This window comes from Phyllobates terribilis, unplaced genomic scaffold, assembly GCF_046119375.1.
Source record: "Phyllobates terribilis strain yellow unplaced genomic scaffold, ASM4611937v1 Scaffold_5__5_contigs__length_657084704, whole genome shotgun sequence".
NCBI lineage: Eukaryota > Metazoa > Chordata > Amphibia > Anura > Dendrobatidae > Phyllobates > Phyllobates terribilis.
Genome location: NW_027362765.1, coordinates 397,109,242 through 397,122,156, shown reverse-complemented (window position 1 = coordinate 397,122,156; position 12,915 = coordinate 397,109,242). Strand labels below are relative to the sequence as shown.

The window sequence follows — 12,915 nt, the reverse complement described above, 5'->3', positions numbered from 1 at the left end:
AGGAAATATAGAGAGGTCAATGGGGGGCGGGGGATACTTTCAATAGGGCTAGCTGTTATATATTGCTCAATTGCACTGGATAACGCACTGTTCTGTTTGGTTTCAGACCCCCTCCAAAGGTCCCACCACATCGACCCATCTTCAAGCCGGCCCACCTGAAGTGAGGAGTCCAGGCCTTGTGTGAAGTTTGCACTACACTCCGACACGTGTTGGAGTCTGTTTACTGAGTCAACTGAACTTTATTAATTTACTAAAACTGAGGCATATCCTATAAAATAAGGACTGAGCTGTCGCCTTTGGTGCTATGCTGTATGTACTTGCTCAGGTACTTGTAAATTATTAATTTATGTGGAATATTTAGTACAGTGCAGTGCATTGCGCTAGGTATATTTAACCAAAGATGACTTTCCAAAGAAGGGAAATATTTTTATAACGTCTCGTACACTTGAAGTATTTTACGATTTTCTAGTATACGTTTCCAGACGTATGCATCAATAAGCACACTCATAACTGGAGGTTTTATTTGTAAAATCTGCACTCTTATTTTTTACCATTTTTTAGCATCTATTTACAATGAGCATTTAGTCAATAAAGCTTTCGGTAGATACATGTATATTGCTGTATGTTACAATATATCGATATCTTGTAAGTCTGTATTAAATATACTATATGTCCGGTGCTATGGCAGCGAATGTACCTGCAAACTCGGCACTGATTGTTGGCAAAGGCTTTATTTAAAGTAAAAGTCTGTTTTTACTTTTGTTCAACATTCTGTGCTGATTTAAGTTTTCATTATAACTTATACTGGTCGATGCTGTTTTTTTCTTATAAAAAGCTCCAAATCCTCTGCCTATGGATAGAGTTGAAAGATTATATTTTGGCTGCCTGTAGCCACCACTAGAGGGAGCTTGCTGCATACTGACCATACATAGATGTGCATTTAGCTCCCTCTAGTGGCAGGCGGTCAACATGTTAACCTATATGTCAATGCACGAGATTAGGAGCTGTTTTGGATGACTATAAATTAAGCGGAATTTATCAACATAAAATGACTGTTCAAACCAAGCACAGACCCTTAGAGTGGACAAACAGTTCAGTATAACTTCCCACCTACTTATTTTGCATCTATTTCTGCCCCCCCCCCTCCAAGCCCCTTTCTTTGATTGACAGCTTTGGCTTCACATGAGCCAGATGGCAGAAATAGATGGAACACAAATAGGTGGGACGGTGCACTGAACTGCTCAGCCATGATATGGTGCACGCAGCGCTTGTGCTTGGTTTGGATAGTCCCTGAAGCTGTGATTACACATGGATATTACTGCTGCATTCAATGTGCTATTGTTGGAGATAGCCAACAGAAATACTCTGCTCTCTTTATTAGTTCCATAGGCATTAATGGGGTGAGAGCATGTGTGACCACCTACTATTTAAACTCCCTCGAAATTGGTTCTCAGTGCTCCCATTCTAGTAATTGGTTCAGATCCCAGCTGACATATCCCCAGCGATCATACCTTTATCCTTTAGATAGGTATAAATGCTTTTTGTGGTCCAACCTCTTATACCTCTTTCGAAACAACTGCACCACATGCGCCCCCAACCCCACAAACGTCACGTTAAAATTATATATTTATTGCTAAATTGCATCAAAAATATTCAACCATGTATACAGTTCCTCTATGGTCACAGAGTATACATGAGCCCTATGGGATGTCCTTCTTTAAGGAAGTAACACATGCCTTTAAGATTAGACTGCTTGGCTTATTTGCAGTCTGTATTCATGGAGACACATAGCCTTGCACAGGAGCAGCATACACCTTACAGTAGGATATTGCAAAGTTGCTATTAAAAAAAAAAAGCAAAATGTACAAATAAAAAAAATGCAAAGTGTAAAATGCATCAAAGTCAATACTGTGGTGAAACAATGACACTAAGGTGCTAAATACAATTCTGCGGGGTTTGACTACTGCACATGTGCCACATAATGGCAATAATATAAATAATGTTTACAAAAAGTAACACATTACATATATAATATGGTGCTAATATAACTTATATCTGCTTTCTTACAAGCAGAATTCAAGGAGACGTATAGGAATAAGTATGTGGGGTGAAGAGATCTGTATGTGCCGCCTAGATGTCATATCTAACTTTGATCTTTGCACTTGTAGTTAGGGGTACCTATACTTCCAAATATCTTTTCATAATAATCTCTCGTGTGTACATGAAGAATAACACTATTTCTGGCCGATGTATGACTTGTATTGTGCCTTTTTCACCAGTTTTCTCCTCTGCAAGCTCTAAATTGCAATTGATTCTGAGCTAGTGGATGGAGACTCGCTGCTATGATCTCTCCTATACACAGCACACACAGACCTGAGAGATTCACACACACAGACAGAAGCAAGAGACCTATAAGACATGATGAGACAGCAGTAAGAAGCAGTGTAGACGTGTATTAAGAAAAAATAGAAATCTTGCAGTTTTCACACTGACCACTGGAGCTATTTTATACTTGTATTTCCTGTTCTTTCAGGAAGACTTTTCAGAAGTCTCATTATCATCACAGGCAGAACAACAATGACTGATAACACTGTTATTAAAAGGTAGATAACATAGGATCCACCATTCACAATAGGTGATGTCTCAGCTCACCTCCTCCCCCTCCTCTACAATGACCGATAACACCTCTATAGACAGTAGATAACACAGGATCCACCATTCACAATAGGTGATATCACAGCTCACCTCCTCCTTCTGTACAATGACTGATATCACCTCTATATAAAGTAGATAACACAGGATCCACCATTCACTATAGGCGATGTCACAGCTCACCTCCCCCTCCTGTACAATGACTGATAACACCTCTATATACAGTAGATAACACAGGATCCACCATTCACTATAGGCGATGTCACAGCTCACCACTTCCTGTACAATAACTGATGGATTCTGTGTTATATACCGTATATAGAGGTGTTATCATTCACAATAGATGATGGCACAGCTCACCTCCTCCTGTACAATGACTGATAACACCTCTATATACAGTAGATAACACAGGATCCACCATTCAGAATAGGAGATATCACAGCTCACCTTCTCCCCTTCCTGCACACTCATTAGATGCTTCAACACAAACAGTAGGGTCCGTGAATTGCTGCTAATGTACCTGTGGATTTCCTGAAACAGAAAGTATGATTGTAGAATAGCTCTAGTGGCCAGTTTGACAATTGCAAGATCTCTATTTTTTTCTTCAGATTTTGATATGGAAAGAAACATTAGCTACATTTTTTTTTTTAAATATATTTAACACAAAACTTTGATTTTCTGACGGCACATTCCCTTTAAGAAAGCATGGGCATAAGACAATGTGGGGGCAGCGATTTGTGAAACGCCTTATTAACGCCAATAACTTCTCAGACTCGGCCTTCTTTTGATGTAGTAGTTTCCCATTTTCAGCGTCTGTTCATGGAGTTTTTGATGGAGATTTTGTTTTCAGAATCGATCCCTATTTTGTGCCTACAAAACTGCAAGAAAAATGCCGGCGAAACATGTCCCATAGATTTGGTTGGAAAAGCCAATTGCTATTCATAGCGCCATGTTTATTTTTCCAATGCAGTTTCCAAAACCGCTGCAATAAGTGACATGTTGAAACAGTTTCCAGTGGGATTCCACCTGAAAACTGTAGTGGGCAGCTGTGGGTGGATTAGCTTCATCTGAATCAGCGGTTTTGCCTCAGACTTCTGCTGCAGATTCTGGAGGAAATGCAAGACAAATTTTACTGACATGTATTCAAGGGAAATCATCAGCAGGTTTCAGCAAAGACCGATAAATACATTTTTGGGGTTAGAATATGATGGGTGTTGAGGCTAAGAGGAGGCCGCTCACACTGCTCTTTCTGAAAGCGGAGAAGCTGTTGTAACCTGGAGACTGACAGTACAAGGTATAGGTTATTTCAGCTCACAGCAGCCAGAGCTTCTTTTTTATTCTTTTATTGGACAGCCCATTTAAGGGGTATTTTGACCATAGACATTTATGGCATATTCCTGGGTTATACCATACATTTCAGATAAATGCTGGTCCCACAGCCATCTCCAGAACAGATGTTCTCGGTGCAGAATGATTGGAGAGGTGGCAGCGTTTGTCTGCAGCCATCTCTATTCATTTCTATGGGGGTTGTGCTCATTGCACAATGAATGAATAAGTAAAGTAATAAAGAGAGTGCTTGTAAGTGGTAGGAAAATATTGTTTCACTGAATTGTACAATATACAGGCCTGTTGTTTCCAAATAAGTGAGATTATGAAGGATGCCTGGATATAAATGAATCATAAGCTAGGCTGAGCTGCAGTACCAGACACAGCCTATGGAGAAGAGTGGAGCTGTTTGTTTTCTTTCCATCAGACACAACCCCATTAGGTTGACAATGTCCGATCCTATCATTGTGAATGCACTGTTTCTACTATATAATTCTTCAGACCAGTAATACCTTTTCAATGCAATTTTGTACTCTACAAATCCAATCAATAAACCATGGATCAAAATGCCGAGTTTCTGATTTTAATTTATTGCAATAAATTCTATAGACGGAAAGTCCATGTAATCCAGAATGTGTCTGTAGAAACAGCAGTCCCTAGTTTGTGTGAGGCGTCTTGAATGAAAGGGGTCGTCGGCCACCTAAAATTGTTTTATAACCACTAAGAATGGTGAAATTAAAGACGTAATACTTACCTTACAATTCCCCCCAAACTAGCCATTTCACTGCTGGTCTCTGTACTTTCTGCTTCACCTGGGCGGATATTGTGACCACTGCAGCCAATCACTGGCCAGAATGGTCACATGTCCACTGCTGGTCTCTGTATTTCATCTGAACAGATAAGTTACCACTGCAGCCAATCACTGGCCAGAATGGTCACATGTCCACTGCTGGTCTCTGTATTTCATCTGAACAGATAAGTTACCACTGCAGCCAATCACTGGCCATAATGGTCACATGTCCACCACTGCTGGTCTCTTTATTTTCTGTTTCATCTGAAGAGATTGGCTGCAGCGGTAACTTATCACTGGCCATAATGGTCACATGTCCATCACTGCAGGTCTCTGTATTTCCTGTTTCATCTGAACAGATAAGTTACCGCTGCAGCCATTCACTTGCTGCACTGATTACATATTGGTTTCCATTGTGACCAGTATTGAGCTGCTCCAGTAAAACGTCTGCCCAGATGAAAAAGGAAGTATGGAGACTGCCGGGGAGGTTACGAAGTGTTGGATGGGGATGACAGGGGGAAATCTCTAAGGAGAATATTACTTATTTTATCATTTTGCATCATCCTGAGTGTTTTTTTCTTTCTTTAATATTAAGTACCCATATATTTTTTCATATGATCACTGATCGCTGCAGATCTGCGCAGCCATAAATTTCTCCAGCAGCGGCCACTACAGGACAGATGTGATATTACATGGCATCTATCGCATATAAGAAATTAAATAATAATTTTTCTTTTTTGTTTCTGTATTTTGCGACTATTGAAAATAATAATAAAATAGGAAATTTAAAAAACGTATTTCTGGTCAGAAAATAGACCCAATTGTTAAAAAGAAATTTGTCATTTATTATAAGGAAGAATTACATGGTCAAAATTCTACAAGTGCCCGACAGAAGCAGTGTGTGAATCAGCAGCAATTTCTTTTAGGGTATGTCCACGTGCGACGTAAGAGAATTTGTTTAGCAGATTTTTTGGGGGGGTTTATTTTTGACAGATTTCGTCCAGAGGCAAAAAGAGGACCACCCTGTGAAAATTTGAGAAAAATTGACATGCTGAGAGTTGTTAAAGGGCTTTTCCACTTTTAGCATTCTGCGTGCCACCTGCGTGCCTGAATAAAAAGTAATAGAGGCAGCTCATACTCCGCTTTCCCAGGGCCAGCGCTGCATCCAAGACGCTGCTTCGGTGATTGTTTACCCGTTGCGTTAGTGACATTGCGTCAAAGCACTGCAGCCAATCACTGAGCTCAGCGGCAAGTGCTGTCTACACGGTACAGCTGCTGAGCTCAGTGATTAGGTGCAGCACTGTTGATGTGCAAAGCAGCAGCGGAGACGCAGATCTGGACCAGGGGATGGTGAGTACAGTCAGTTTCTATTCATTTTTCCTACCAGCACGCTGATGGGGTGCAGAATGCCGAATGGGCAAAACCCCTTTAAAACTGCATTCACTTTGCGGTTACTGAACCTCCTCTGTCAGCAAATTGGGTTAGAAAATTCACAGTGTATCGGCTATTTTTGAACATGGCCACAAAAGAAACAATTCAGGAAAAATCTACATAATTTATTCCAACAATTATTGTATTTTAGACTGTAATCTGTAATGTCAGTTTTAATAAATCTGCCCCACACTTTGTGCCTAGTCCAGGTTTAAGGGTTGAGTACTTAAAAGGCTATTCACAAAATATAAAATTATTACCTATCCAAACAATAGGTGATAACTTGCAGATTAGTGGGGGTTCTACCATTGGGACTCTTACGGATCTCAAGGACAGGGCTCTGAAATGCGCCACCGCTCTTTTTATTCTGTATGGGACTGTCAGAGACAGCAGGACTATGTCCGGCAATCCCATAGAGAATGCATGGACCGATCGTGCGCATGCGTCCAACCACTGGGACTCTTACCGATCTCAAGGACACTGCTCTGAAACGCGCCACTGCTCCTTTTACTCTCTATGGGACGTCGGAGACAGCAGATTATTGTACTGGACTATCTCTAGCAATCCCACAGAGAATGAATGGACCGATGGTGCGCATGCATCCAAACATTAGGATTCTTACTAATCGTAAGGACACGGCTCTGAAATGCGCCACTGCTCCTTTTACTCTCTATGGGACGTCGGAGACAGCAGATTATTGTACTGGACTATCTCCAGCAATCCCACAGAGAATGAAAGGACCGATGCTGTGCATGCGTCCAACCATTGGGATTCTTACCAATCGTAAGGACAGGGCTCTGAAACGCGCCACCGCTCTCTATGGGATGTTGGAGACAGCAGACTATTGTACTGGACTATTTCCGCCAATCCCACAGAGAATGAATGGACCGATGGTGCGCATGCGTAGCCCCCACTTCATTTCAGTGGGGTAGTTTTAAGGATCATGGGGGGTGGCCCAATGGTTGGATCTTCGCCGATCCGCAAGTTATCGCCTATTCTTTGGATAGGCTGGGAATAACCCTTTTAAATGCCAGTGACATGCACTATATAAGTTTTTACTGGACTGTGATATGAGATGTTATCCTGGATCCACACGAAACCTGGGAAATTCTGGATCATTATGCCGGGTGATTGCAACTTTTCAACTATAAAAATATACTCGATGATACTTTGTTATTTTTTAATACAAAAAGGGATATGAAGGGAAGCGGCAGGGTGCGGGTATCCCTATACAAGCGCTGCTCTTTAATGTATTGTCATCGCAGAGGGCTCCACGTTTCAGCTGTCAGTATAATCAAAGGCGGGTTAGACGTAGATGCGGAGCGTCTCTTAAAGAATCTCCTTCTTCATGTCCTCTAATATCACCAGCATATTCTGTCAGGAAGATGAAAGGACGGGAGGGGGGGTGAAGAAATCGTCTATTCTACATTTGAGATATTCTACAGCACAAACCATCATCTCCTTACCTGTCTGTTGAAAGCTTTAGCCATTTCTGAGATGCCTATTCCGTACTGCGGGAAAAAAAGAGAGAGGGAACCTTATCTTAACCTTTCAGTCTGATAACTGCCGCGCAGAATACAATTTCTTCCAGCGCTTTTTAATACCTCATTTGTGATGCTGCAGTCTGCGCCTTTTTCTATTAGTAAACGGACCAAGCGTTCATGGTTATTTAATGTTGCAACCTAAAGAAAATTGCACAATGTGGGAAAAATGAATTCTGGAGAGACCGTACATGTCCCGCAGTGACGGGCAAATACTGCAAACGCCGACAACAAACCGCGGGAGCCGACAGTCCCAGGGGGTAACACAAAATACTGATGAAAACAATAATAATAATGGTAAGTAATTTAAGGGTGCCCTAATGATACTCTATTACAAGGTAGAGGGAGAAAAAGAAAAAAAAACAACACGAGAGAAAGAGAAGAAAATAAGGCGATAGAGTGTGGGGAAAAAAAGGGAAGGGTTGAAAAAGAAAAATGGTGAACAAGAGAAAGAAAAGGGAGAGGAAAAGAGAAGAATGGAAAATAACTAGAGTGATTGAGAAAAGAGTATAAAACTGAAGAAAGACAGAGGCCGAGAGGATTACAAAAAGATAGAGAGGGAGGTAAAAAAAGAGAATACACAGAGTAAAGGAGAGGAAGAGAGGGGAAAAAGGGCAATAAAAAGTGGAAAAAGAAAAAAAAAAGTGGGGTGAGTGAGCGAAAAAAAAGAGGGAAAAAGAAAAGAAAGTGAGAGATATAAGGAAAAAAATAAAAAGAGAAATGGTGAAAAAGAGAAAGAAAAGAATGAGGATAAGATAAATAAGAATGGAAAAGGGAAAAAAAACTAGAGTGATTGAGAAAAGAGTAAAAAGCTGAACAGAACGAGAGAAGACAGAGGTTGAGAGAAAGAAAAAAGATCGCAAGGGAGGTAAAAAAAAAAAAAAAGAAGAGAATACACAAAGTAAAGGAGAGGAAGAGGGGAAAAAAAGAGCCACAAAACATAGGAAAAAGAAAAGAGTGGGGTGAAATTACCGTAAGCGAGAGAAAGAAAAAGAAGAGAAAGAAAATGAGGAAGTGAGAGAGATGTAAGGAAAAGAAAGATAAAGCGAAACAAGAGTGATTGAGAGGAAAGAAAGAGGAGAGGAGAAAAACAGAGAAAAAAGAGCAAAGGAAAACAGGAAAGACAGGTCAGATAAAATGCAAGATCTTTAATTGGACAGTAATAAAACCTGCAAGTATATGAAAAAAAGACGGAAAAAAGAGCAACTGAGGATCAAAAATAAAAATCAAGAGAGATGAAGAAGAATAAGAAAGGAAAAAAAAAGAAGAAAAAAGAAAGAGAAAAAGAACAGGAAAGAAAGAGAAGAAGCGAGAAAATGAAATGTAATAAATCTAGGAGTGGGTATGTATATATTTATCTTTTTTTTATTACAATCATATTTTTCAAAGGGGGTGTACTCATTTATTGCTGAGTACTCTGTGCGTGTGTGGATATGTGGATATATATATATATATACACACACACATACACTAGAGATATATACACACACACACGTCGTCATCCCCTCTCCCTTCCTTGACCCTCGTCTATCATCCCCGGCTGCACAGAATGTCAGGGAGATGTCAGGGCCATTCATGTTCTGGGTTCTGCACAGATAACATTGACGTCAGACATGTATATAATGTAATGATAATAACATATAATTAAATGTCACCGTCTATTCCATCCCTGGATCTTAGCGGCTTTATCGCTATCAGTACCGGGCAGTATACTATTACTGTATATACCATTCTGTGTGTTTTCCCCCTTAATTGACTTTATTCGATCAGAACTAGCCATCTGGCAAAAGGGGTGAAAAAGTGAAATAATGTGTGCCTGTCTTTTTTTTACCATCTCACAACCTTCCCACATTGTGAAATGACAGCTCAGTCCATACCATCAGGGGGGTCTTCCCATCCTTGTCCTTTACATTGACATTTGCACCGGCGGCAATTAAAAGACGAGCGACATCTGCACTTCCGGTTACCGCTGAGACTCGCATCAGTGGAGTCCAATGTGAACAGGAATCTTTCACATCAACCTAAAGGAAATCAATCAAGTGATTCACGATCCAGAAAGATCTACACATTGCAGGTCAAAGAATGTAGACTGGGTCTTATGTAATAAATGTGCCATAATAGAACACCTAGATGGGATCCCCCGAATGCCACTGGATTTATAAGGAGACATGCAAAGGTTTTTTTGTCTGATTCCTTATGGCAGGCTCCTTTGGATGCTGTGTAATGGAGAAATTCCCACCACCACCAAATGTTTTGGTGTCTGTGCATGAGGCCTTCGTGTTATCTGGGAATAAATGAGCCTACCTGGATACATGTTAGTATTCAGGAACCAATCAAACCCCAAATACAGACAACTTTACTTTACCAGTGTCTACAACCATGTATCACCACTTAGCAGCTCCATGTCTCGAGCTGAGCGTCTCCTCTTACCACCTGCAAATTAACTCTTCTCTAATAGGAAAGAAAGCTACCACCTTATAAAAGTAACTACACTGTAAGTCAATGTCGATCTTTTAATGAGCCTTCTAATATGACTAAGGACTATAGCTAAAAATGACTCCTGCAAAAAGAAAAACACACATATCTGCAGACCACTGTTTCTGGGTTTTCACCCCTCAGCAGTACAGAGCAAAAACAAAGCTCCCCCCAAGTGGTGGTGGCTATCCTATAAGTAAATGTCTGACCTTGTAATGAGTCTTCCAACATGACTAAGGATATTAGCCAAACCAGTCTCCTCTGAATGGAAGACACACTCATCTATAGACAGCTGTTTCTGGACTCTAACCACTCATCAGTACAAAGCAAAAGCAAAGCTGCCACCAAGTGGCGGTTTCTACCCTATATGTAAATGTCTGAACTTTTAATGAGCCTTCCAACATGACTAGCTAAACCAGTCTCCTCTAAAAAGAAGGCACACTCATTTGTCGACAGCTGTTTCAAAATTCTCACCTCTCATCAGTACAGAGCAAAAACAAAGTTGCTCCCAAGTGGAAGTGGATACCCTGTAAGTAAATGTCTGACCTTTTAATGAGCCTTCTAACATGACAAAGGATATTAGCCAAACCAGCCTTGTCTCAAAGAAAGTCACACTCCTCTATAGACAGCTGTTTTAGGGCTGTCCTCCCTCATCAGTACAGAGCAGTGCACTTATTGGCTGGGTGAGAGGTCTGAAAGGTCGGTGTTGGGATACTGTTTCTCCTTCCAGAAACCGACAGCCGCCTCCAGCCATGTTGCAAGGTTTATTAAAATGAACCTACTTTCAACAGGAGACAGTTATTCTTCCTTCTGGAGAAGAGCATATTTGCATACTTGTTTTCTAGGGAGCACTGTCTGTCTGGCAGGGTAAGTTTCTGGTTTTTTTTTTTCGGGAGTTTTTGGAACTGAAAAACACTCCAAAATCCTCCACAGACACCACTTCCAAAAACTCTTGGAAAACTCTTTCAATTCATTTCTATGGGAAATCCACTTTGTGCTGTTCACATGTGAAGTTTTTGGAGATTTATTTTTTCCCCGAATAGGTTTTAAAAAAAAGAAGTGCAAGATGATCCTGAAGAAAACCTCTCAAAATTAGGCACGGTCCAGTCAAAAGAATGCAAAAAAACCTTCAGGGAAAAAAACCTCTTCCAAAATGCCTCCAAAACCTTCCCCCAAAAGAGAGGTTCCTAAAGTGGTTTCTGCTTGAAAACATACTTTTTTAATAAAACTCAGTGTAAACATAGCCTAAGACTTCTCACAAATTATAAGACTCTTCCCTGTAAAGCATATAGTATGGGGAGATAACTGTACTGTACAAGGTGATTTTCAGGAGGTCTCCCCTTTTTAAGGGAATCTCCATGACATTTCAGAGGAAAAGGCAACACAAACAAACTACTAAGGAATATGTTATTACTGAAATGGTAAATTATAATACAAGAATAAAAAAAAAGTTAAAAAAGTTCTTTCTGTACCTCACAGCCATCCTCAATCATCCATTCAATGAGTTTCAGACTGCCTCCGTCTACGGCCCAGTGCATGGCGGTACATCCACCCTTATCCCGGCTCTCCCAAGATGCTCCTTGTTCTCTTAAATACTTCACAATATCCAGGTGTCCAGCAAAACAAGCCAGCATTACACTGCAAAACAGAGCAGAAGTGCATGGATAAGACAGAGGACAGGTCCCTGCACAAAGGCTGGAGGCATTTCATGTAGACAAGGATGAAGAGCACTAAAGAATTCCAGCTTCTAAATGGTTCATGAATTCAGAGAGGACATTGCAGACACGGAAAGTGAATGTCCACACGAGCACCATTTTGTTTAAATAGGGCCATCATTCTGTGCTGATTAATGTCTTCATATACGGTATATCTTTTATAGTGATTACAGCTTTAAATCCCCTGAATAGCTCTAGTTCCATAAAATCGCATAAACATGTCCAATTTTTATCAAAATCGACAATGCAAGTCTATAGGTGAGTAAAAAAAAATCGGATAGCATTTGGATGACATCCGAGTGCGGTAAGATTTTCGCAAACTATTAAAAAGGGGGAGGTGGACAAATGTTTTTCTTTTTTCCACGTATGAACGCATGAGAAAAATTGATAAAACTCGGACCAAACTGTGATGAAACTTTGACTAGGACATCATCCAGCAGTACTGAGCAGTGTAGATGTGAATCCAGCTCTGGGGAATGATAAACTCTTACAAGAAATCAGCAGCACAGTCTGTGCCTCTCTCTCTCACTCTTCTTCCTCCCCTCTCCACAGACATCAAGAGGTTGCTGTCTTGTTTTGGCAAAATGGTTTTTTAGCAATTTTTCAGAGTGAATGCTCAGTTCAGGGTGCGGGGTTGGGGGGGAAGAAGTGGCTCATAAGTTGAGAGATTTTCCTTGAACTATTGATCTATGCAACGTCTGCTGAAACGACAGTGACCGTTTAAACTATATGAGTAAGTTTTACTAAAATATATTTTCATATCAGTGAAACAGCTTTTTATGTTCGTGGACAACCCCTTTAATATTAAAACAGCATGCAGTAAGCAGGTAAGTCATAGGCCTTCCTCCTTTCACTGATCCACATATAAAGTACTTTTTTAATTTTCAGAAAAACCCTTTCTGCTGGCCGCAGTTTGCTTTAGAAAAAAAACAAACTGTGACTTTACTCGCCCTCCCCAGGTCCAGCGCAGAGTCCCCACTGCTGC

The 12,915-nt window shown here is 40.6% G+C and overlaps 2 protein-coding genes across 5 annotated transcripts in view; one reads left to right on the top strand and one right to left on the bottom strand.

Moving 5' to 3' along the window:
* The window catches only part of ADAM12 (ADAM metallopeptidase domain 12), a 778,476-nt gene extending 773,917 nt beyond the window's left edge, over positions 1-4,559 (top strand). Inside the window, exon 23 of the mRNA XM_073685043.1 lies at positions 107-4,559. Within this exon, the coding sequence (XP_073541144.1) occupies positions 107-164 (58 nt within the window). The 3' untranslated portion in view covers positions 165-4,559. The remainder of the gene's footprint in view (positions 1-106) is intronic.
* Positions 1-12,915, bottom strand: part of FANK1 (fibronectin type III and ankyrin repeat domains 1) — a 113,788-nt gene that overhangs the window by 7,896 nt on the left and 92,977 nt on the right. The window contains exons 7-11 of one of the 4 annotated variants that reach the window (XM_073685050.1): positions 11,688-11,853; positions 9,618-9,761; positions 7,804-7,881; positions 7,666-7,710; positions 1,935-3,758 (exon numbers count right to left, since the gene is read on the bottom strand). In XM_073685050.1, the coding sequence (XP_073541151.1) occupies positions 3,606-3,758; positions 7,666-7,710; positions 7,804-7,881; positions 9,618-9,761; positions 11,688-11,853 (586 nt within the window). In that variant the 3' untranslated portion in view covers positions 1,935-3,605. Of the gene's footprint in view, positions 1-1,934; positions 3,759-7,365; positions 7,574-7,665; positions 7,711-7,803; positions 7,882-9,617; positions 9,762-11,687; positions 11,854-12,915 lie in introns of those variants that run through there. The other 3 variants (XM_073685051.1, XM_073685052.1, XM_073685053.1) reach the window with 3 other exon arrangements.